This window comes from Colossoma macropomum, unplaced genomic scaffold, assembly GCF_904425465.1.
Source record: "Colossoma macropomum unplaced genomic scaffold, Colossoma_macropomum, whole genome shotgun sequence".
NCBI classification, from domain to species: domain Eukaryota; kingdom Metazoa; phylum Chordata; class Actinopteri; order Characiformes; family Serrasalmidae; genus Colossoma; species Colossoma macropomum.
Genome location: NW_023494807.1, coordinates 13,904,675 through 13,931,667, shown reverse-complemented (window position 1 = coordinate 13,931,667; position 26,993 = coordinate 13,904,675). Strand labels below are relative to the sequence as shown.

The following is a 26,993-nucleotide window of genomic DNA, read 5'->3' as shown; positions in this document are numbered from 1 at the left end:
TCCTGCTGCCAACAAGGTAGAAAGTAAAGCTGCCTTTCTGGTGATTGAGGAGCTTGTCTCTTTCTATAAGGTGGTTGCTGGAACGTTCAGGTTGGGTGAGGGATTTACAGTGAAATCACAACTTCTGTCTACTTTTCTGCACCTTGTCACTCTCCACACTATGGCTTGTTCGTGATTCCTCTGATTGTATTCCTCCATCTTGTAGCTGCTCATCCTCCTCCTGTTATATTTTCAACTGTTCCAAACATAGTGGTCTTTTCCAGTAAATTATTTCTTTTCAGAATATATCCAAATAACATCAGTTTGATAATATGCGTTTTGGGTGAGAAGTCAGAATTGATTTGGTCAAGGTTCCATTTGTTTGTTTTCTTTGCTGGCCAAGGTACTGTCATAATCTCTCACTAACACCAAAGTTTAAAGGTGTCAGTTTTTTTCCCCTCTTGCTTTTTTATCGGGGGGGGGGCGGCGGGGGGGGGTGTATATGATTATTTGATTATTTTGAAGGTAGTGGTGAACGTTAACAACAAAGCCTTGTTGTTTAAATCAGGAACAAATGCATCTGTTTAGCTAAGTAGCGAACAGGTTGCTATGAACATTTCAATTAGTAGAAAACTGATAATGAATGATAAACTGTGATAAAGTGTCTTGCTGGACCAAAACTCTTATTTTTATACTTATTTACAGGCAAATAAAAACACACAGCTTTCATCCTCCATTTAAAAGCTTTTCGAAAGTCAGACTTCTGGTCAGGAAGCATAGTGAACAGTTGATGCTCACTGTTTTTACAATGCATTGTGGGAACTTTCAGGAAACAAAAGTTCCAGTAAACTGGAGCGATTTTGACAGTGGGACACCCTAGAAAATGGCTGATTTCATGGGCAGTACCCTCACTACTGAACTAGGGAGGCCTTTGAGACACTCCCTATTGAGACACACCATGTTGAAAGTCTCATTATTCTTATCTTGTCCTTTTCCGCTATGAGTTTTGTATCATCCGTGTATTGAAGGTCACTGATGTTTCTTCCACCAATCCTGAATCCTCTTCTTCCAGTCGTGCTTCTGTCTTTATATGTTCTGCATGTAGGTTGTACATGTATGGTGATAATATGCAGCCTTGTCTAACTCCTTTGCCAATGTGGAACCAGTCTGTTTGTCCATTTTCTGTCATGAGCTTGTTGATCAGATAGATCAGATGTAGAGATTCCTCATTGGAACAATAAGATGTTCTGATATTCACATTTTCCTGAGGACATTCCATTGTCAACACTTGAAGGCTTTGCTGTTGTCAATGAAACACATGTTGACTTCCCACTTGGCTTTTCAGTACTCCACTATACATCAGCAGCAGTGATACCTCTTGTCTTTCCTTGACTCTGTCTTTCCTGAATATTGCTTGTACTTATGACAGTTTGTTTTGGATGTTTGATGTTAAGCATAATTTAACTGGCATGTAATAATAGTGAAATTGTGCGATAGTTTGCACACTCTTTCTTGTCTCTTTCCTTTGGTATTGGGACATAAACTGACCTCTTCTAATCTGCTGGCCACTGAACTGTTTTCCAGATGTTTTGGCCTAATTATCAGCATTTTAACCCAATCTTCTGCAGGATCTTAAAATATTTGTATTGTACTGGTAGTGCCTCTGGCTTTCTTCTTTGGCAATGATTTCAGGTCCTGTCTGATTTTCTAGCACTGAAGGTTCTTGTAGGGGTAATAAAATAAAATCTGTTCTCTGCAGGTTGAGTATGTAATTGGTCATTTCCATGATGTCTTAACTGGGTATTATTTGGTTGTTGATGTTCATTGTTTCAGAAATTTAAACATCCCCTAAAAGTAGATTGGGATATTGTTATTACTATTTCTATTTGTTTAAGTTCAGTGACTTTAGGAGTTGCTGAGTAAAATTTAAGAGAACAAGTGACCTCCCCATCATTTCCTTCAAAAAGTAACAATGCAAAATTGGAATAGGACTATAATATTAAGATAATTAATATTTTTAGGCTATAGCATGTAGTATTTTGCATAAGAATGGTAATGAGAGATGGGTAATTATGGCAAAAATATATTTCAATACTTCAGGAAATGTTCATGATACACAATGTCCCAATACTTTTTCAGACATCTGATCAGTTGTAACTGAGAAAAAAAAGGTAGTGCTATATTTTTATAAATACTATCAAAAACTGTGAAAACACTGGGCCTCATTCACCAACTGTTTTTAAGACATTTCTTCTTCAAACCCACTTACACAGTTTTTATGAAGATTCTGACATTCACCAATGTTTTCTTATTTGAAATTTGTTCTTAGGTAAGAACAAACTCTATGCACTCTCGAGCACAAAGATGTGAACAGTTCAAATATCACCCAATAATCAGTGTTTTATATCAAGCCTGTATAATCAAACCTATTAAATTCCCCTTAACTGTAAACAACATAATAAACACCAAAGAATTTTCTGTTTGTAGCCAGTTGTCCATGATGAATTAATTCCATATGACTAAAAAGAGAAACATTTTACATTGACATGCAGTGAAAAATATAAACATGTCAAGCTGGCTGTGTAAGTCACTGAGCTCAACCTAAATGTATTTTGCAAATAATAATTCTAATTATTGTAGTTAACAGTAATCATTGTCATTTTAAACTGATATTTGATTAAATGTTTATATATTATAATACAATTGAAGTACCAGTACCACCTCAGCCAACAGGTTGAAAACCACTGGTGCATTGGGTAGTTATCCAAGAGTACAGCAGGTGGTGCTATTTCATTAGCCAGAGCCGCCTGAAGTTCATTGCGTTGTTTATTAACTGCATATAATGCTTTCCCAGGCGAATATAAACACAATTGGATTGGTTAGATTGAGAAGAAACACTTTTGAATGTAGGATGACTGACTGTGAACTTATTTAGTAAGCTTTTTAACTTTACAAGGATGTAACAAAATAACAGTAAGAGATAAAAAACAGTAAGAGATAACAGGACACAACTTAGGAAATCATTTTTGTAAAGTAGTTATAGGATTTGAGCAAGATTATTTCTTTTATACAGCCAACCTACATGTCTCTGCTACAGATGTAAACTTCCAGCACATACTGTTTGTTAATGGTTTAGCCTAAAGTGGAGTGAGTACAAATGTTACAACTTGTGATTGAAGGGCAAATTGTAACAATCACTAAAAAATAACTGAGTACAGTTCCATGTTAAACCAGACAAGCTTTGCATCCTAAATTTATAAAAATATCTGGAAAAATAAAGATGAACGGTGAAAACAGCATGTGTCAAATGAGGCAAATTTATTTTTGAGCACAAACTAGAACAGCAAATATCTGTATGATAATATTGAAATACATATTTAACATCTGTAGTTTTAAAGAGTCTGTGCATAAAACATTTCCAAAAAAGTGAATTGTGTTGAATTTATATGGAGGAATATGGACTTGTTGTTTACTTTTGGAGGCCTAGTTGTAACACTGTATTACAATTAATCCTGCCGTGTGAAGGCTGTACGTTAGCTGGATAGCTTTCACTGTGAGTTATTTGACTGTTTCAAGACAGTGCTTTTACAGACACCAAGGGAGTCATTAAAATACAGGTGTGAGTTCTCTGACTTACAACTCAGTAATCAAAAACACAAAATTAATGGTGGAAATGAAACATTGGCTCAATAACTGAAATTAAGTTTCATTCATTTTTGTCCATTTTACATAAACCAGTTACTAGAAGACAAAACAATTCATTCTGTGCCACAGTGCTCCTAATCTTAATCAGAACTCTTAACCTTGATTTTATCATCTTGTTAGATTTATCTACAAAAAGACAATGAAGCAGGAAAAATAAAGAAAGAATAACTTATCTTAAAAAGTTAATAACCACCATCTTTGCAGCTACCGCATACCAAATGTCTGTTTCCAGTGTAGCGAAAATTGTGTTTTGGTTCAATGCATTTGGTTCATGTTGGAGATGCTGTATTGTCTTTTGCAGAACACAGGGTCTCAGAGAGACACCATTGGAGCACAATTAGGATTTAGGTATTCACGTATTTAGGTATAGAAGTTCAGAGATTATGGTTTAATGATTAGAGTTTAGGGATTAGGTTTGTTGTTTTCCTAACATAAGAACTAGTGATTTCTCCCCCCTAATTGTATTAATGACTGACTTGATGACTTCTACCATTACTCTTTTGTGCTCACACCTATGCTGTCCTCTTTTTTTCTCTCTTGTTTAAGCTAAAAGAAAAATATCTGCATTCTGCAGGTTGCCAACAACAGTGCTTTTGATTCTTGCAGATGAATCAAGGTGTAGTCTCAACATTTTTTACAGACCTTATAATGACTAATGCTTTGATTAAAAATAACATCAGAAATTTACCCTTACAAAACAGTTTAATTGCAACCTTAGCCCCAGTCCTTAATCATACCTAATTATTCCACCATTTTTTTTTATTTCTGCAGAATTAAGTGGTTACGATGAACACAAAATCATTCACAGTGGTTTGATCTGAAGTGCTCCTTTCTAGAGACACTTATCGAGTCAGAATTGTTCACAGTGGTGGTGAGAAGAACCAGACGTCAGAAGTCTGAGTGTAATGCCTCTAAAAGCTCCCTCACAGAAAGCTGTTCCACAAAATAGTTACGAATACACTGCTTGATATCTGAGACATTATTTTATGATAGTTGTAAGAAGATTTTGGGGCTAAAACATTTTTCAAAATATATTCATTGTAGAGAAGTACATGTAGGGCATTGTACCACTATTTACTATTATTAACATATGTAAGATAAGATAAAACTCACATAAAAAAGAATACACACATGTTCACCACCACTGTAAAGAAATACGAGTTGGCAAGTTTCTCTAGAATGGAGCATTTCACACAAAACCACTCTAAATGACTTTGTTTACATATCAACCATTGAAATATAAACTAATTAGTAAGTTTATGATACGATGTGCTTAGAGTGTCAAAAATGTCCAGTGTTTGTTTCCACCATTGCTCACAGTGTGAGTTTTGCATTTTCAAAAAGGAGCTTAAAAGGGTGTACATTTTCTTAGTAATAAATGTGCAAAACAAGTAAGCTTATAAATGACATGAAACAATGAATTTTAATAAGTGTTGGGTTAACCTTTTAACATAGTATTGCTACACTCGTGCACCAGAGATATAGTCTTTTAAACCTGTAAAACACAAATCTGAATATCTGAATAAAGTAAAAACTATGAGAACTATGCTTTGAGGACATAATTATAGAAATCTTTTAAAGAGCTTCTTTATGCATATTTTAATTATTACTGTCTGTGAAAAGTACACAAAATCTGATAGCCAAAAGCAAAACAATCCATAAATCAACCATCAGCACAGCCTCATAGGCCAGAAAATATGCGTTAAATACTTAAAAATGCAAATCCTATCTCCTAATTTGCATATGGCTTAATTTAAAGGAAGTGTTTTTCCTTGAGAACCTCAGTGGTAAATGTGTGCATGCATGTGTGTGTTTTGGGGCTGAATACTGTTTAAACTAAGCTGATCGGTTAACATGTTGGATCTGATTAACATTCACAGGTACAGTCAAGTAAAGGAGATATATTTCAATGCATTTATATTGCATTCTTACTACATTTTAACTGAATTTATGGTGCATTTGTATTGCATTCTTATGCATCTCTGGAAACGCTGCTGTGAGTGATTTGTAATAATAAGGAAGGAGTTAATTATTATCCATCCATCTAAATCCCATGTGTCAAACACAAGGCCCACGGGCTGGCCCGCCACACAATCATATCTGGCTCCCAAACAAAGTTTTTTTTAATTTTCTGGTAATATTAGCCTGTTTCACAATGTGCTGTACTACAGTCCCCAGCATGCACTCCAACGTAATGTGCTCTGACTCTCCTACCCCAACAACAATCTATGTGACAGCAGTTACACCTCAGTTCTACACCATTATACACAGTTCCACACCTGTCGTATCACAAAACACACTAGCCGCATTTCAACTGCAGTTCAACGAACATAAACACTTAACATTAGCTGATCAGCTCAGAAACTAATGAACTTGCAGCAAAGAAAGGATACCAGGTGCCTAGTGTGTAGTTTAAATTTAGAATATTTCAAGTATTCATGTAATAATTCAAGGTCTGCTACAAGTGTCTGTATTTTACTTTTGACGTTTTTAAATATTTTGAATAAACAATAATCAGTTCGGGTTATAGCACAAGATTAATTAAAAATGAAATAAAAACATTTTTTTCTCTGGCCCAAAGATTTGATGAGATTTTTTGATATGGCCCTTTTACTGGTTGAGTTTGACACCCCTGATCTAAGTGAATAGAAGAGTGACTAAAGTGACTTTGAAGAATGTAAAAATGTGATCTACATTGTTGGCCCTGCCTCCCCTATGTTTGATACCATTTCTGCCTGTTTCTGACTAGCTTCTGCTCAGCTTTCAGTTAGCATACTAATACATGCCCTCTGACTGTTTCTGCCCTGCTTCCTTTTCTGTTCCATTTTGGCTACTTTTAAGTGATTTTGGCCCTGCTTCCACCTGTTTCCACTCTTTTCTGCCCTTTTCTTCCCTGCTTCTGATTAGTTTCTGCCCATTGCTACACTCTATCCCGTTTCCCTTGAGTTTCTGCTCCATTTTATCCCCTTGTTTCTGCCCAGGTTCTATCTGTTTTCATTGAGGTTTTGCCTTTTTCCACTGTTTCCACCCCATTTCTGTATGTTTCTGCCCCAGTTTCCACCTATTTCTTTCCATGTATGTATATGTCTATGTGTTTATATAAGTGTGAATTAGTAGTCAATCCTAATAAAGACAAATATATTTTAGTAATTACTTAAATAATTAAAACATCATTTAACGTTAAAATAAACTAAAAAGGTAATTATTATAAATGGGTTCAGGCACAGAAAAAAAATATTTTATTTTGGCCTTTTTGTCATGAAACCATTTAAACATGTATGTCATATTTTTTATAATTACTCTTGGGATTAAAACACCCTCTAACCTTGAGTCTATAACAATAGCATTATCATCTTAATTAATGGTGAATTGAAAAACCTTTTTTAACTAACCTGTCTGTATGACAAAGAGCATGTTTTTTTTTGCCTGAAAGCATCTCCGTGTTTGAAAGGGAAAAATGAACAAATGTTTCCTGTTTGCCTGATAATAGACATACTATCACATCTAAAAAATTAAAGCACTGTTGATCCTTCCTGCTAATCTAAAGTGTGTAATTTATTCCGGTCACTATCTTTATTGGTGTGCTAGCTGAAGGCTAAAGGGTTATGGCTAGATCAGCCTAAAGATGAACACCCAGAGGAAGGGAAATGCTGTACTTTTGTCTTCAGAATGAAATGGATTGGATTTGATCATCAAATCTTTAACCGCTAAAGCAAAAGTACATATAGATGTGTTCTGATTATTATTGAAAACTTTAATTGTGCTATAGGTGAGCCGCTGTAGGAAATGATGAGAAATTGAATGTCAGCTGTGGGGAATGACGGGAAATTGAGTGTCTAAATTGAACCTCTGCTGTGTTTCTGATGTGCCCTGTAGAGTTATAATCAACATCAGCATTATTTTAGTTTAATTTGCATAGCAGTGACGGTTGTGCTTTACTTATGGAGCGAGACACATAATAATTAACTGAAAATGCTAATTCCCCTGAATTACTTAATGACTAATTAAACAGTCATGTGTGTTTTTTCTTTAAGCAAACTCTAGTGATGAGTAATAACTTGAGTTATGCTGTACTTTTCAAATTTGGAAAACACTTGGTAAGTACTTGTACTTGAGTATTATTTGAAAGATTAGTAATACTGCAAGTGTCATTGCAATACTACTTCCTTTTGCTTTTGCTCCCTTATATTTCCTACAGAAAAACATAATTTTTACTTGTTATATTTTCATTTTGATCTTTCATACTGTTCAAGTTCAAGTGGTCCTTGTCATTCCTCAATACAGCTTGTATACATTGGAATGAAATGTCATTCTTCAGGTTGCACTGGGGCAACACATAGCAGCAGTACATTACGCAGAAGTACATAAAGCAGATATGCGATGGTGTGAAGTGCAGAATATAAAATAAATACACCAGACAGTACATTTACAGATCAATAAATACAGAAGACAATAAATGAACAGAACCAAAAATATACATGACAAATACACGTGATGCAACTAGACAGGACAGCAAAACAATATATAATATTGGTCCCATAGCAGATTAAGATTTTAGTAATTTAAAGTTCAGGTGTGCAGTGGTGGTTAAAGACTATGAAGATCACATTACCTCAGTGTGTTCAGTAGCCTGAATGCCTTGGGGAAGAAGCTGTTGCAGAGTTTGAGGTGGTGAAATGGATGCTCTCGTACCTTCTGTTAGATGACAGGAGGGTGAAGAGTCCATTAGAGGGGTGGGAGGGGTATTCCACAAGGCTACTGAACTTGCAGATGTAGCTCTTCTGGTAGGAGGTGTCAGTGGTGGGTAAAGACAACCTGATGATCTTCTCAGCTGCCCTCACAATCTGCTGTACAGCCGATGATCAGTTACAATAATTTCCAATAAAACTTGCCAATTAAAAAAAAAACAAAACTTTTTTTTTAAACTAAGAAAAGAATGCTTGATCTATTGCTTATATAGTGTTATGTTGATATGTTGTTATTATGGGTATCAGTATCAGTACTGTGTAAATAGTTCTTCCAGAAACATTGTATTTTTAAAAATAATTCTGAATGTCACCAAATTAATCAAATCAAATTGTGGTGAAATTTGAGATTCAGTCTCTAAAGAATCGAAATTGAACTGAAACAACATGATGTCAGGTTTAAAGTTGTTTCTGAGAGAGATGCTGCTGTCACTCATTGAGAACTGATCTGACGAGTGTGTGTGTGTGTGTGTGTGTGTGTGTGTGTGTGTGTGTGTGTGTATGGGTATGTGTGTGTAACTACTGTGAACTGCATTAGATTCCTCTATAATGAAGAGAAATTGATGTGCCAGACAGACAGGAAGTGATGTGCTTTCAGGCAGAGAGTAATCATGATAGCTCTATGTCACTGACTGACTGACATCTCTTTTCCCTGACACCCACTGTTGAAACATGCATACACAAGTATTACATGGAGCAAGCAGTATCGCTGTACACCCAATTAAATGAATCACAAGACACATTGTTTTTAAAACACTACTTTCTCTAATTATGACAGTTCCACCTTAAGTGTTTACTATTACTACTGCTACCATGACTTTATTCTCATGTGAAGAGGTGAAAAATTGCTAAATAATGCTGCTTATACTGCAAAAGTCATTTCCAACCAACATGGATCTAGTAGCACTAGTCATAAGTTACAGTAAACAACTTTATTTTTTTTTTTTTGTAGGACTCATTGCTGTCTTAAATGTAAAAGTATAGCAAATAACCTTTTTGATATAGTCGATAGCAATGCATACACACACATATTTTGTAAGCCGCTGGGTTCATTGGGTGGAAAGCAGGAAACACCCTGGACAGGTTATAGTTGATAGATATATGCACACACACATTTTTTTTGCATTGCGTTCAGTGTGTAACAGCCTTCAGGTACAGAGTGGACCTGCTGCATGATTTAAGATGGAACGGGAAAATGTGAATTAGAAGCCAACTTTAGCCTTGTGAACTTCAAGGAATATTCGATGGAGGAATATTTGGAAGGTCACTTTTACCTAAATATTTCCTACTGTACTCCACTATCTTGTATGCACAATGCTGTGTGGGAGGTCATTGTCTTTCTCTCTTGGGCAGGGCAAAACAAAACATGGGGAGGGCCAATGTGTTCACAGGGTGAGACTGACATGCAACACGTGGCCGGGCTGGCTATGAAAACAAAAAACAAAGAAGCTTATATTATGACACACACAGAGGGGGTGTGACTTCTCTGCTCATCACACCGTTACTCCACTATATCCTTACATGGAAAATAGTTGTAGTTGTTTGCTGCTATATTAAGGTTTAAATGTTATATATTAATGTTATATATAGAACATTTCAGGTATTAGTGCATTTAAGGTAGCAGTGTATTTAAGGGATACCATAGCAGCCGCCTAGCAACCACCTAGCCCCATTTAGCAACCGCCTATGATACCATAGCAACCATCTAACAACACCTTAGCAACCACCATGGATACCATACCAGCTACCTAGCAAGACCTTAGCAACCATCAACAGTCTTCCACCATTTTAACATAATTAGCTTGCTTTTTCAAGTCAACTAAAAGCAGAGGTGTAAGTAACGAATTACATTTACTCTCGTTATTGTACTTGAGTACCGTTACAAGGAAAACTGTACTTTTTGGAGTATAATTAAATCATAGTACTTTTACTTGAGTTAATTTTTAATGAAATACTTTTACCAGGCTACTTTAATTTTTAGTAACATTACAGAGTTTAAAAAAATGAGCGTATCAGCTCATAAACCAATAAGAACGTAGCGCAGTTAAATTTAAAAGAGTCACCATCATCAAAAACCAGCAGCTCTGTTAGGAAAAACAATACAGAGATGTCCAGTTTAGTGGAGAAGGAAAGAGGAGAACTTAAGCAGCACACACGAGGAAGATCGCATTCAAACAGTCATCTGTATTTATTTTCAAATGTATTATAAAAAAACACAAAACCTTCCGAGATCTCCGCTCTCACAACTCAACTCCAGCCTGAGGGAGCATTAGCTGAGCTAGCTGATCCGAGCTAAACAGGTACCGTGTTTACGGTTTTCTTCTTTCTTTTATGATGCTTCTGTTTATTAAACTCGAAATCCGTTGCATGTATTTTACTAGAAGTGCCTGTCGAATGGCTGTGATACAAGAAATCTAGTCTAATACAGGTTCTTCATAAACTGTGGACAGTGATTCTCTCACGATGTTGTTGTTTAAGCTGACTGGCCTGATCTGATCCCTCCCCACATCCCCGCCCTCTCACTCTCTCTCTTACTCTCTCTCTCTGTTCCTTCCTCTGTCTCTACCTTACTCTGTCTTCCTTCCTCTGTCTCTCTCTTACTCTCTCTGTCCCCCTCCACCTCCACAAACGTTTTTGGACACTACACCATACACCACACACACTCAACACACATCACAAACACACACACACACACACACACTTTACATACCACACAATCCACACACATTCCACACACACTCAACACACTTTACACACCACACACACATACACATCATACCACAAAGACACCACACACAATCTACACACCAAAAACACTACATGCCACACACTGAACACATTATATGGTAGCAGTGTATTTAAGGCACCGGAGAATTTAAGGTAGCAGTAGATTTAAGGTAGCAGTATATGTACTAGCTAGGTACGAGCAAGCAGTGTATGTAAGGTACTAGAAAGCGGTAGCAGTGGAATTGAGGTAACGCTGCATTTAAGGTGAGAATGTATTTAAGGTAGCAGTGCATTTAATGTAACAGTGAATTTAAGATCTCAGTAGATTTAAGGTACCCAAGGATTTACGGTGGTAGTGGATTTAAGGTAGCAGTGGATTTAACATCACAGCGTATTTAAGGTAGCAGTGGATTTAAAGTAGCAAGAGATTTAACATACCTGTGTATTTGGGGTAGCAGTGGATTTCTGGTAGCACTGATTTTAAGGTAGCAGGAGATTTAACGTGGCAGTGGGTTTAGGGTATCAGTGGATTTAAGAAAGCAGGGGATTTTAGGTGGCAGTGTATTTAAGCTATCAGTGGATTTAAGGTATCAGTGGTTGGCTTTTTCAGGCCAACTTAAAGTTTGTTCACAAACTTTGCCTTTGTAGATTACATTCTACTTGATGAAATAAAAGGTAGCTTTAAGAGCAAGTACAAAAAGATGTATCTGAGATTAAGACAAAGAAAAGGAGGGCATTAAAGAATTTGTATCCCAAATGCTCACATGATGGGTAATGAGCCAAGGCAGTGCATATATCTAGAGTATGCTTTTTTATGTTCTGTAGATTTACATAATGTTGAGTAACAGTGGTTTGTTGTTTTTTTGCCCTGACATTTTTCTCAGAATTAGCTCTGTTTTTTTGTTTCCCGACAGAAGGCACTGCTTGATCTGCTGTATGCTTAAACTTCGATCATACAGGAACTGTGGGAATTTGTAAACTGATTTAAACTAATCTTTAGAATCTTTACTTATCTCAACTGTCCTTGTACTGCTTTAAGATTTGAAAAACAAAAGATGTTTTGGTGTGACAAAAGACAACAAGCCTGTTTTTGAACATTTTCCAAAAATGTTCCAGTTTTCAAATTACAGTTTGTTAATGGTTTGTTAATTAGCCCTTTGTTCAATATTTGTGAACATTCGCAGGCGACACGAATTCACCAACCATGCACGGTTGTCTCTGGCCTTAGTGACCACCAAAATAACAGACTGACTGTGACCCAACAACTAGAACATTTGGTCAAATGTGAAGGGGTTGATTGTCTTCTGCTTCATTGTGTGTGGTGCTAGCATCTTCAAACGCAACTCAGACTGGGCAATCAGAGTTAAATGCAAAAACATTTATGAAAGTTTACCTCTTGATGAGGGGGTGAAGCACTGCGCAAAATGGAAAGTGACCTACCCAGTGTCACCTTTTGGCCATTGTATGAGGAGCAATGGATCTTTTAGCATAATAGTACCATGAATTAGCATAATAATTAGGGGTAATTTTAGCATCAGCATCAGGGTAATGTTAGCATTTGACTCTGCATCAACTGGAACTGGGAAACTAAAATAGACAGATTCTGAGTCAATGTGGACTCTGCTGTAGTTGTTTGACTGAATTCATGCTACTGTGGATGATCTAATGGTCATTACGCCAGATTTGTGTGTAGCAGCTTTGACCGTTTTAAGGCTATAACTAATGTTTATTTCTGTAATTAATCAAAGCTATGCAAGGTAAAACTTGGGAATTTTCCACCTTTCTGGTGGAAATGTGTAAGTGCACGAGGCATGCAGAAGAATATTTAATAACGTGGGTTATGCTTTGGACCCCTTTCCCGAGTGATGATTGCAAGCGAATTGAAAGAATATTCAAAGATAACACAGTCAAAACTTGGTGAAGTATGTGTCTTTTGAGGATGTTAATTATCTACTATTGTCATCTTCGTCAATATATTTAGCATTTTGAGGACAAAACATCATCCCAACACTTCTGAGGAGCCCACTTACTTTAACTGTGGCACTGTCATAGGATGCCACCTTTGCCATATTTCAGTTTGTAAATTTCTACCATTCTAGATCTGCCCCAGAAATGGAAGCATTTAGAAGCAACAACAGCAGATCTACCAAGTGCTTACTCACTACCACATCCTTTTGACCATATATTGTGTATTCTATTGTTGTTAACAGTTATTAATAAAGCTTTTAGACAATGATTATGTTGCTGTTTATTAGAGATTGTTATTATAAAGTGATACTGTGATTTCTTCTTTTATGGTGCAATGAAACAATAGAATATTGCCCTCTATATTTCCTGTACAATCTATGAAACATTGCAGCCATAGAGTGGTCTCACACACACACACACACACACACACACACACACACACACACACACACACACACACACACAGAGTAATGGGTGTCAGATCTGTCCCTGAGCGCTGTTATAGAAATGACTGCTGCGGACTGTGAGAGTGAAGTGAGAAAGCGTGTGTGTGTTGGTGCTGTCTGCTCAGGTGCAGCTGTCTCACCGTGAGTTGTGTTTGTTTATTTGTTTATTTCAGTTTGTTGACAGGTGAACTGAGGCTCCTCCCCTTTGGTTACAGCTTCTTTTATCTTAAGTTTCTGACAGATTTTCCTCAGAATGTATCCAGAGTGCCCTGCTGAATTTATCTAGAATACTTTTTTCTCTCTTTCTCTCTGTTTTTGTGTAATTACTCGAATTCTCACTATAACTTTAGTGATTGATTTCTGAATCATGAACAAATGTAACAAACAAGACAAGTGTTCTCCATACTGTGTGTTTCAGGTCAGAGTGAAGAGCTGTCAATTACTGAGAGCCATTGTGTGTGTGCGCATGTCTGTCTGTCTGTCCTGCTGTACTGTGTATTCCTTACTCCTCATTGTTTGTGACAGTTTGGAGCTGCAGAGTGATCAACATGCGTGCAAACACACACACACACACACACACACACACACATATACTTGTATGCACATCTGTGTGTGAGAGCACCTGCCACTGCTGTTGAACGCACGCACCTGCTGCTGGGTGTTTTTTGTGTAAATAAACATTATGCACACGCACCTCCTACCTGTGTTGGAATGAACACACACACTCACGCACCTGTCCTAGACACACACCTGCTCTGTTTCTGTTTCACTTCCTCTTTGCCATGTTGTGGTTTAATCACAAGTAAGGGATTTGAAAACCATAATTAAAACAATTCTAAAAGTACATGTTATAAAAAATACATACAAAAATTATTTAAATGAATACAATGGGAATTTTTATATCTGTAAGATGTCCTGTGTATATGTTGTATAAGGCTGCTGTCAGAGGAAAACCTTGTATCTCCATTTTCGTCGTTATTCAGTTTTTGACATAATTTGAAAATGCCTGCTGCCCATTACATTGTGTGTAAATTTCATGAAGAATGGACCAAAAGAAACAGCCCAGAATTACTTGGAAAAAAGTCTGGTTCCATTGACTTACATTAAAAATAAAGTAGTTTTTTTCCTTTTCCTGTAAAGTTATCATTTTGGAGATACAAGGTTTTCTTCCGACAACAGCAATATGTTGTCTCATAGTATTTAGAAAGGTAAAAATTAATTTTAAATAGACTAATTAGTTTACCGCCCAGAAAATGTCATGTGGTGCCACCACATTAAAACTATCATATGTAATTATTTAATTATAGTTATTTGTGACTACTGAACACATGTATAAACTAGTCTTTGTATACTTAGACATCTGTATAAACTTTTGTCATTGAACTCAGTTATTCTTTTTTTGTCTGTTTTTAATCTGTTATTGCCTTCCAGATACAGTATTGTGCAAAAGTCAGAGACTACCCTTATTTATTTAGTTTCCAGTCAAAACAGGCATTAATCATAAGTTTTTTAAATCAGGAATGTAAATGTAATGGACATATTTGCAAAAATAAGACACATCCTCTACAGGAAACACATATTTTTGGGGGAAACTTTATAGCACCATTTCTATTTATTTGTTAAGTTTTAACATATCAAAAAAAAATAAATAAATAAAATGTACCTTAACTTCTTCGCAGACCACAATTTATTTATTTTTTCTAATTTGTAAAATTCAGCAAATGAACTGCATTCAAATCTGCGGACATTTGCTCTTTGTAGAGACTGTGTTAACTTATTTTCACTTAGTCAACAGAACTCAATCGACAAAAAACAAAACCAACAAAACATGTAATTTGACCAGGGGCACCTAAACTTTTGGATATGACTGTATATATTTAACATAAAATTACACAGAAGCCTCAACATATAATATAGATATGATTGAATATATATAAAACATTTCCCTATTTAGTGTATCCACACCTTTTCTGTATGACAGCTTGCGTTCTTTTTTCAGTTTTTCAAAAAAATGTGCAGAGAATATTTCAACACCTTCAAAGTTCAGTCTTATAATAATAACTTGTTTTAATAACTTGTTGAACTCCAGTTTTGTTCCTTTGACTTTCCCCTTCATTATGCAAGTAATGCATCATATATCTTATCTTTTCGGAAACATTTCCTAAAAAAAAATAGCTTGTGTTTATGACTACCTTGGCAAGGACAATATGTTTTATGAACACTTTTTCTAAAGTATAAAATTAAAGATAAATGAGATAATAATCATAGTCATAATGCATAATAAATATGGCATCAATATTTATAGAATGTGTTTGTAGTTTCTCTTTTAGTAAAGTGCTTAAATGTCTTGTGCATTCGTATTGTCAGAAGTATACATACATAGTAACATACCTAAATACAGTCTGCCATGTTGTAACTGAACATGCACAGCAAAAAAGTGCATCAAACCTTTTAATATCTAGTTTAAAAGGATAACAAGGAAAGTTTCTGTTAAATCATTTTGTGTGTGTGTATGTGTGTTTACATTTGTGTGTGTGTGTGAGTGTCTGTGTGTGTGTGTGTGTGTGTGTTTGCAGGTGTGTGTCTCTGGGTGCGGTTGGCTTGGCGTATGTGTATGTGTGTGTCTGTGTGTGTGTTTGTGTGTGCATGTGTGCACGCATGTGTGCTTGCATTTGGGTGATTTTGTGCATGTTTGTCTTTGTGTGTGTGCGTGCATTGTATGAAGTGTGTGTGAATGTTTGTAGTGTGCTGGTATTAGTGTTTGTGTGTGTTCATTCATGTTTGTGTGTTTTTGTGTGTTTGCATTTGTGTGTGTGCAGTTCTGTGTGTCAGTATGTTTGTATTTGCCTGTGTATGTTTGCATTTGTGTGCGTGCAGTTGGGTGTTTGTAATCATGTTTGTGTTTGCATTCTTGTGTTTGTGTTTGTCTGTGTGTTTGTTTGTGTGATGCATTAATGTGTGTGTACGTGTGTCCATGTGTAAGTTGCTTCAAGATTTAATACAGTGAGTTAAGGTGTATTACAGAACGTGCATATCACTTAAACATACACAAACACACACACACACACACACACACACACACACAGACCCTCACGCACTCCAAATATTTTGCAGTCAAACATAAATGCTCCTATTACTGTATGTTCAGTGCAGTATTTTCAGTACCTTTAGTACAGTATGTGCAATGTAACCTTTTTAGTACAATGTATTTAGTATTTTTCAGCACAGTGCTTCTAGGATAGCATTTTCATTACAATATTCCTAGTATAGCTTTTTCAATACAGCATTTTTTTAAAGCATTTTCAGTGCAGTGTTTTCAGTCAAGCATTGTCAATGAAGTGTTTCCATGTAGCATTTTTCAGTACAGTGTTTTTACCAAAGCATTTTCAGTGTCACATTTTCAGTACAGTATTTTCAGGATGGCATTTTCAGTGCTGTGTTATGTTTTCAGCACAGGATGTGTTGAGTTAATGACTGAATATCTGGTTAACCATGGGCAAGAAGGAATTTTGGCTAATATTAACATAGTTATTACTTATAACACATAAAAACTGTAAACTGGGCTATTAGGCAAAACAACTGCTAACACTATAGTTAGCTGGTGTAGTGGTAGATGCCGATGAGTAAGGGACTACACAAAGTTTTTATCCTCAGTGGATGAGGAGCAGTTCGTAGATTCACTGGCTGCAAAGGTGCAACATTACAAACATTTTACACAACACTTATTCAAAATATTACAAAAACAATGAAGTGAGTATAAATTCCTGGAGAAAGAATTAATACTCACTCGTTCACTGTTTTCTATACATTCTGGTTTGGACACTGTCCTCTAGTACACATGTTCACATTACCTATGCAAATGGCCACATATTTTCACAGATACACAGATGGAAAAATTAGCCCTAAAGTGCCCATAGGATTAGGAGTTTTTTGGCTCAAATGATGCACTTTAACAGTTACAGTGTAAAACCAACCAAACTAAATGAAAAAGATACAGTGTCAAACATCCAAACTCTGGTGCGAGCAAACAAACTAGGTGTAAAAACAGCCTTATTTTCCATACAGTGCCCTCCACAAAAATTGGCACGCTGGTAATCATAAGTAAAATGAGCTGTAAAAAATATACTTAATTACTAAAAATCTAACCTTTATTTAAGGTAGAGTTGAAAGAAAAAAATAAATATTGCCATGAAATAAATATTTTACTTAAATATCTGTGTGCCACAATTATTGATAGTCCTAGAAATTCTTATGAGTGAAATGTAACTGAAGTATATTCCCATTCATTATGTTATGTTTCACCTGAGCAATTAGGAACACTTAAATGGTTAATCATGACTTCTTGTTTCACATGAGATGAAATCAGATGTACATGGACTGTATGGACTAGGGAGTGAATAGTTCATAACTTTAACAATGTTTACTACATACTGCATACTCTTTTAATTTTGAAAAAAAGTGAAAAGTTCGTCACGATATTGGGCCCATTAGCCAGATATTAGTTCATTGTTAGAAATGGGCAACAGTGGTGGCAGTTTTCAGTGTAGTGTTGCAGTACAGTATTTTTACTACATTCTTTTCTGCTGCCAGTGTTTTTCTGCTTCATCACTCTTTTCTCTGTGTGTTTGTTGCAGGTGGGCATTTGTGATGAAGAAGCACTTGAACACACATCTGCTGGGCAAGCACGGACTGGGCCAGCCAAAAGAAAGGTAACAACCAGACTTTGTGTGTGTAGATGCTGGGGTACATGCATACTCTCTATCTCTCTCTGTCTCCCTGTCTTTCTCTTTCTCTCTGGGTCTCTTTCTCTGCCCCCCACCCCCCACCCCCCCTTTTCTCTACTTCTGATTGATGTTTTCCTGCTGGTTGTCTTTAAAGGTCTTTCTTTGTTGTCAAGTGTGTGTGTGTGTGTGTGTGTGTGTGTGTGTGTGTGTGCTGTCAGTCTGAGCTGCTGCAGTGTTGAAATGGAGTTGTGAAGTGCTCCTGACACACGAAAATGAGATGTTAAACACTCCTCAATCTAACACACACACATACACCCTCTCCACGCTAAGCCCATTTCTTCTCATTACAGCCTAACACACTCAAATTGATGTGTCTGACAAAATGCCATATTAGATAAAATAAAGTAAAGATACCATATACTGCAAACGCACACCCGCATTACACACTCAATCCTGCATGTCAAACACACACATTACACAGTCTAAAACACATACATTACACAAGCAGTCCTGCATGTCAGCTGTTTACTATGTAGGAGAACAATAAAAAAAATATTTATCCAGTATTGTGTAGACTGTGCTTAGACTGGGGTTAAGAGGATTTACGTTGTCCAGCTTTACAGCAACTACTATGGAACTCATCTTCAGTGCTTCCACAAACGTTTGAAAAAATAGAAATAGTTTAAATTAGCTTTTGTTGTTGAGGACTGCAACTTAATTGCGGACACTTTGATGCAATACTGTTAAAAAAAAACATGTATGCACATAAACACACACATTCATGCACAGAGATGGTACAGGCCATGAACAGCGGTGTGATAATTTCACTGACAAGCTCCGACGTTAGCTTGTCTTTGATGAATCTTCACATTTTCAGGCCAGCGGTGCTTAATTAGTGCCAAGGGGAGAGTTTGTTAAAGATGAACAAATCTGAGTTACTGCTTCTGCAGTAGGAGAAAGAGAGAGATCTAAACTCAGCATTAACCAGAAAGGATGACATGAACATGATGTTTGGTGGGGTTTGGCAGGGCGGTGAGGTAGTGTGGTTTGGCAGGCAGGGCGAGGGCGGTGAGGTGGTGGGGTTTGGCAAACGTCCTCCAAACAATCTGAACTGCCTGGAGCAAATCTGCCAGGGGGAATGGCCGAAAATCACCCCAAACAGTGTACAAAGCTGTGAGACTGTTTGTGGTTGGTTGTAATGCTAAATCAGTGCTAGAAAATGATGATGTGCACACAGCGGCTCAGCGATGGCTAGTAGGCTAACATTTTCATGATTCTGATGTACTGTCATTCCAACACCAGTCACTCAATTTGCTGTCTGAGATGTGTCATTATTCTCTGATTTGGTGTCACTGGTGCATTAATTAGCTGGAATCAAACTTTTGCTGTGTTATGTGGAGCTATCAGTCTGCTAGCTAAGCTAGTACTAGCACCATATGCAGCACTATTAAAGCTAACAGCTCCATACACCAGGTTCCTGCTAACTGACACTCCAACACCAGTCCCTCAGCTTCTTGAAATCTGACCTGTTCTGTGGGGTGTTGGGCCTGTTAGGCTGTTGGCTAAGCTAGCACTAGCACTGCAGTCAGCTCCACTGTACTGTTAGCAGCATGGTCTAATTGTTGTTAGTGATTGATAATCTGAATGTATTTATTAGGATGCCATGTAAGCAAACTGATTTTTTTAAGTACCCATGCTTGCTAAACAGATAAATCCATTTATGCAGCCTCAAATTAGATTAGATCAGATTCAATTTTGCAGAGCACAGGTACAGAGCCAGTGCAATGCAGACTATTCCATTTGCTTGAATGGAATGTATCTTCTCGCAAAATATGTGGTTATATTAATTTAAAGAATTATTTAAAAGTAAAATGACAAAGGTGAATAGCATAATAACAGTAGTAGGCTGCAGTAACTAGGCTAACACGGTATTCATTTGCCATTTTATTATTTTAACAAGAAGCAATTTGTAGGATGTAAATGCACAATTTATTAAAAACTGAAGAGGAAATACCAAACCATACCAAGAGCAAGTGTTTATTTTCTCCTGTTTAAAAGGTCTTCTCTATGGTTTTATCACATTACTTGCCATGCTTAAACAGGTTATTGAAGAAATGTGCTGCACATGTTGATAAACAACATCCTCAGTCTGTACGATAGCATTAGGAGCAGCCTCTCAGTCAGTTTTCGCTGCTCCTTTTTTCTCTGCGTGCTGAACACATGGTCAGTGTGCTGGTGGGAAGGTGGCTCTTTTTTATTGTTGTTTGATGATACTAATGTAAGGGATGTGGTTATCACACTAATTATTAGTATAGTGTGATAATAGTGTGTTGTGTATTAATGTGCTGTGTATAGGTGGGTGGTATTGGTAGAGTTTGTAGTGTTAGTGTTTTGGTATATTGATGAAGTGTAGAGAGATCTGCTGGTGATGAAGCTTACTCCAGGTGTCAGGCAGAGAGAGCTGAATTATGTTGGAGGACCGTCAGAGATAAGTTCTCATCCTTACGGCCTGCATACACAGAATATTTTTAGAACAATAGGGAGATCTTCTACTGAAGGAGAGAGGGAAGGAGGGTTTGAAATATGTGTGTGTGTGTGTGTGTGTGTGTGTGTGTGTGTGTGTGTGTATATGTGTGTTCTGGAAGGGAACAGTAGGATGATGAAACTCTAGACTCTGACAGCATATCCCATACACCCCCCAACTTCAGAAATAACTAGCGCCCAACTTCACTGAGGACCACCTTTAACTGCAAGGTATCATGGGAATTGTGTGTGTGTGTGTGTGTGTGTGTGTGTGTGTGTGTGTGTATGAAAAAATGTCTTCTTTCTAAAATACTTTTTTTAATTAAATGGACAGGTATTTTACATACTGTAAAAAAAAAATAAAAATCCATGCTGTAATAAAGTACTTGACCCTCACCTGATTTCCTCTATTTTTGCTAATTCGTCACATTTAAACGTTCCATCATCAACAACTAGTTGTGCCAGCATGAACTGCCAGTTTAATGTCTTGCCACAGCCCCTCAATGGGATTCAAGTCAGGACTTTGACCTGGCCACTTTTTTGTTTCCATTTGGAATTTGAAAATGATGAGCGGACATTCTCCTTCAGGATTTTCCGATAGCAGAATTCATAGTTCCATCAATTATGACAATTCTTCCAACTCCTGCAGAAGCAAAGCAGCCTCAGATCATCATGTTACCACCACCATACTCGAATGTTGGTATGATGTTCTTATAGTAAAACGTGGAGTTAGCTTTACACCAGACATAACGGGACTCGTCTTTCAAAAAGCTCCATCTTTAACTCATCAGTCCACAGAAAACTATCTCAAAAGTCTGGGGGGTCATGTAGATATTTATTGGCACATGCTAGACAACCTTAATGTTGTTTTTGGTCAGCAGTGGTTTGCACCTTGCAACTCTCCAGTGCATGCCATTTTTGCCCAGTGTCTTTCTCACTGTGGAATTGTGTTCATTGACCTTAACTGAGGCAAGTGAGGCCTACAGTTTTTTATATGTACATGTGCGTTCTTTTCTGACTTCCGGGAAGAGTAGTCAATGCAGTTTTGGTGAAGTTTTGGTAGGCTGGCCACTCCTAGGAAGTTTCACCGCTGTTCCAGGTTTTTTCCATTTTTGGATAATGGTTCTCATTGTGGTTCACTGGAGTCTCAGAGTCTTAGCAATGGCTTTGTAACATTTTCCAAACTGGTAGATTTTAATGACTTAATAATAATGTTTAGATTCAACAGATCTGGCAGTAATGTTGCCTGGTGTGGGGCTAGTGAAATTGAATCCAAAAGTCAACTGAATTTGTTTAACTGGTTAATTTATTAGGGGCAATTACTTTTTATTACATAGGGCCAGCTAGGGCTGAACAGCATTTTTTTCTTAAATAAATGAAATAATTATTTAAAAACATAATTTTCTGTTTGAGTCATCTGTCTAATATTGAAAGTAGTTTGGTGATCTCAAACATTCAAATGTGCAAAAATTGAAGAAAGAAGAAATTGGGAATAGGCAATACTTTTTCACAGCACTTGCTACCCATAACAAAATCACAGACCCTCTCTCCACCTACCCACCCTTTCCAAAACTACCTTTATATTTAACAGGAAACACAGTTATAAAGAGATAATAATATACGAAAAAAGGGAGAGAGAGAAACACTGTGGACATGTACAGTGCTGCTTGAAAGTTTGTGAACCCTTTATAATTTTGTGAATTTCATTTTGTGACGTTCAGTCAATTGAATGACAATGATATATGAGCATGGCTACACTATTTGAAAATACCATCAAAGTCTGGTCTTTACCACACACATTTGTTAGTGCACACCAAGTCTTATTAGGCTGGAACAGGTTCCAAAACTATGTCTGATAATTTTTTTGGACTTCATTGATCCACTGTCATGTAGATAGTGTCCAATTGGAGGAAAATCAACACCACCGTTACCCTTGCCTGAAGTGGTCATGCAACAAAAATGACTCCACGACTAAAGTTACCCCAGGGTCACATCTAAGGATCTGCACTCCTCTCTTACACGGGCTAATGTCAGTGTTCATGGGTCCAAAATCTGGCAAACTGAACTAGAGTAGCATGTATTGAATTGTAGCATGGAGAAATCCACTACTATCTGGGAGGAATTTTGCTGCTTGTTTAAGTTTCTGTAAAGACCACACAATGAGCCAGAAGTCTATTGAAATAATGTTATGTAGATGGAAAAAGCAAAATGGATCTTTATGGCTTAAATAAGAGATGTTATGTTTGGCAAAACCAAACACTGCATTCCAGCATAAGATCCTCACCACAACTGTGGAGGTAGTATCATGATGTGGGGCTGTTTTGCTGGTTTTGGCCAGGACAGCTTTGGATTCTGGATTGTATCAAGAATTCTAAAGGAGAATAGTAGGGTATGCATCTGTGAACTGGACCTTAACAGAAGGTGGTGTGAGTGAAATGAGTGAAAACCTATGTATGTTTTTGTGTTAATTGTTTAATATGGTTCTCTTTATCTATTTTTATGAGTTTAATAAGGATCCAGCAGCACTGTATGTACAATATTTAGTCAGTGTTCAACAATATGATGTGAGTCACATGATGGCTTTTCATGATGTCTAAATTTCTAGGAAAACATTCACTCTTAAAAAAAAATTCTGCTTGTACCCTGAAAACAGCCGAATGTATGTAAAATTATAAGTTTGTTTTGAACACAGGATTGGATATATGCAATTCATTAGTTCATTCATAAATGAATAAAAGCCTTACTGGCCCTATATTTCCTGGGAAATGACTAATTCCACTTCCTCCAAACATTTTTCAAGAATGAGATCAATTATGTCTGATATTAACATAACTTGCAGATGTGCTATGACTTCTTCGTGGTTTAATATATTTACCATTAAGATTACATTATTGACTCACAATAAAAATCAAATAAAACTTTCAATGGACAAACACTGGATTTCCAAAATGAGCCTCATAAGGCTCCAGAGGCTCTATTTTATTAAAAGTAAAATGTTATTCTTTTTTGGTAACACTTTACATTAAGAGTCGCTAATCAATCATTAAATATATAATAATCAATTATTAGTTTCCCATTATTTAGTTATTAGTTAACTCTTCATTAAGCATTAGCTATTACTTAGTAATTGATTAAGCACTTATCAATTAGTAATTAAGTACACTGTTAGTTGATAAGTTAGTTTGTCGTTAGTTTGTGGCTTACTTACTCATTATCTGTGTGCTAATTGCTGCTTATTACATTGTTAATTAACTAATAAGTATTTTTCTTCATATAAAGAAGTACCGTGATAACTTGCTAGCACTTATGTGTTAATCCCGCTAATTATCTGTTAATTAACTTTCCATCACCTCCATATATTCAGTTGCTTCACTTTTCTCACTTTGGTTCTTGTTCATTAAAGATGCTTATGGTCACATCTGACCGTAAGATGAGCGCACACAAATTCATGGCCGGTTTTGTTATTCATCACGTTCATCTTGGCATATCTGTACTCATATCTGGTAGGAGTGCATGTAAATTTGGGCATAAATGCTGGATATGTGGCTAATTAACCAAAACTATTATCAACATAATCTGTAATTGCAAAAATAAGAACAACAATAGAAAATTTCAATAATACTAATTTGTGTGCATGACAGTCCAGTACAAAAGTGGATGTACTTACTTTACATGCACATTGATATAAACAAGTGCGGCAATTATTTCATGTTCCAATTAAAGACACATTACACTGTGCTTTTGTTTCACACTACTGACTCAAACACAGCTTTGGTCATACACTGCAATAATACAGCGTTTATTTTAGGGAATTAATTACACTAAACAGTCACTCTACTACGTTAACAACACTGAGTATTTTGTTTTATTTCACATTTTATTTTTTCCAGTTGTTTTCATTTTAATACTATTAAGTTTGGTCAGTAGGGGAGGAGTGCACTCACTGCTGGACATCAAACTCCACCCACGAGCACGGCCATTAGCTTTCATGCCAAACACTGCCGTTTTAAACATCTGCATGAATTAGGGTGTGCTTCATGTAAATGATATGTAAATGAGGCGCTGGTAGGCTGGTTTCATGCACTGAAGCTGATTTATCATTTATGCTCAAATCTCCACTTGCTTCCACGTAGTACAAAATTGTTATCAATCAGACGCAGAGCAGTTCATACCGTATAAAAGGCAAGAAAAAGGTGTTCTTTTTTTACGTAACTTTGATGATTAATGGGCCCTTTTCACAAGATTCGTGATTACTTCCGGTTTAAGCATTAGCAGGGTAAAACTCACTTCCTCTCCATATAGCTACTGCAGACGCGATGTCAAAATGTTTAGTAGTGAACTATAGTTAACGCTGAAACACTGAGCTACAACAGCTGTATTTTAGTTTTCATGCACGGTTGTGACAGTGAGAGTAAGAAGTGAACGGAAGCTCTGATTTAACTGCAAACAGAGCTAAAATGCTGTATGTTGTTTTTACTGCAGTTCTGCTGCAGCTGCTTCACATCAAGCAGCCTCTGTGTCTGTACAACACGCCAGCGATTTCGGTAATATTCTGTTTTCAAAAGAAAGAAGAACTTTTATATGTAGCATGAATGTTATAGACTCTGTTTATATTAAGCTAGCTATACTGGCTAGAAGCTACTGCTAACCAAACTAGCCCGGCTAACATGAAGCAGCTTTTTCAGATGTTTTTTCCAGCTGGGAGTCGCGTTTTTGACTGAGCAGTGAAAGGTGGATGTTTTCTGAAGTGCTGCTTCAAAATTTGCCATGAAATTATAAGAATAATGCTGTTTGGCAGATCGCTAACATAGCTAGCGTTAGAGCTAACTTAGCTTTAAAGTGTGCTACTCATACGAAGCTCGTGCTCAAACTGCTAATGGCAGGCTAGCTAATTAGCGACTGTAGCCTGCTAGCCTACCGTAAGCTAATACAGTTTAAACGAGGTCTGTCAAATAGACTTTACATGTAAAAGTTTTTGTTTGTGTTTATGTCAGAAGTCTCTGCATCCTGTAGCTAAATGTGTCACAGAACCTGCTCCACGTTAGCCGGCTGGTGGCAGCAAATGAAAGCTAACTAGCTTCCTTATTTTGGGAACACAGCTACAGTTAGAAATGGCTTCTAGCGTTGCTAGCTAGCTACAGCTAAACAACGTCTACCAAATTCATACTACACAGAAGAACTTCAATTTCTTTTGAAAACAAAAATATTACAGAAATTGCTGGCATGTTGTACAACTACAGAGATACTGCTTGATGTGAGCAGCTTCAGCAGCAGTGAGCAGGGCTCCACCACACACAGCATTTTAGCTGTGTTTACAGTTAAATCAGTGCTTCCATTCACTTCCTTTTGTCACGATAGTGCACGAAAACTAACATATGTCTGTTGTAGCTCAGTATTTGAGCATTACAGTTCACTGCTAATGCTTAATCCGGACGTAATCGTGACTCTTTGTGAAAAGGGCCCATGGCCATTAGATCTTTACATTTTGACCATTAATTACTTCTTAAATTCCACTTATTCAACCATTCATTGCTTCTTAAATTCCTCTTACTTAATCATTAATTACTGCTTTTGTGTTGTCACTTTACTTGGAGGGACACAAAAGCAGTAATTAATGGTTGATTAAGTGGAATTTAAGAAGTAATTAATGGTCAAAATGTAAAGATCTAATGGCCATGGGCCCTTTTCGCAAAGACTCGCGATTACGTCCGGATTAATAGTTAGCAGTGAACTATAATGCTCAAATACTGAGCTACAACAGACATATATTAGTTTTCATGCACTATCATGACAAAATGGCCATTAGATCTTTACATTTTGACCATTAATTACTTCTTAAATTCCTCTTACTTAACCATTAATTACTGACTTTGTGTTGTCACTTTACTTGGAGGGACACAAAAGCAGTAATTAATGGTTAAGTAAGAGGAATTTAAGAAGTAATTAATGGTCAAAATGTAAAGATCTAATGGCCATTAATCATCAAAGTTATGTAAAAAAAAGAACACCTTTTTTTGCCTTTTATAAGGTATGAACTGCTCTGTGTCTGATTCATAATAAGTTTGTACGATGTGGAAACAAGTGGAGATTTGAGCATAAATAAATCAGCTTCAGTACATGAAACCAGCCTACCAGCGCCTCATTTACATATCATTTACATGAAGCACACCCTAATT

At 36.7% G+C, this 26,993-nt stretch overlaps 1 protein-coding gene across 5 annotated transcripts in view; it reads left to right on the top strand.

The window, feature by feature from the left end:
- Positions 1 to 26,993, top strand: part of znf407 (zinc finger protein 407) — a 94,202-nt gene that overhangs the window by 22,462 nt on the left and 44,747 nt on the right. For all 5 annotated transcript variants that reach the window (XM_036556158.1, XM_036556156.1, XM_036556155.1 and 2 more), the window contains one exon: positions 18,205 to 18,279. In XM_036556158.1, the coding sequence (XP_036412051.1) occupies positions 18,205 to 18,279 (75 nt within the window). The remainder of the gene's footprint in view (positions 1 to 18,204; positions 18,280 to 26,993) is intronic.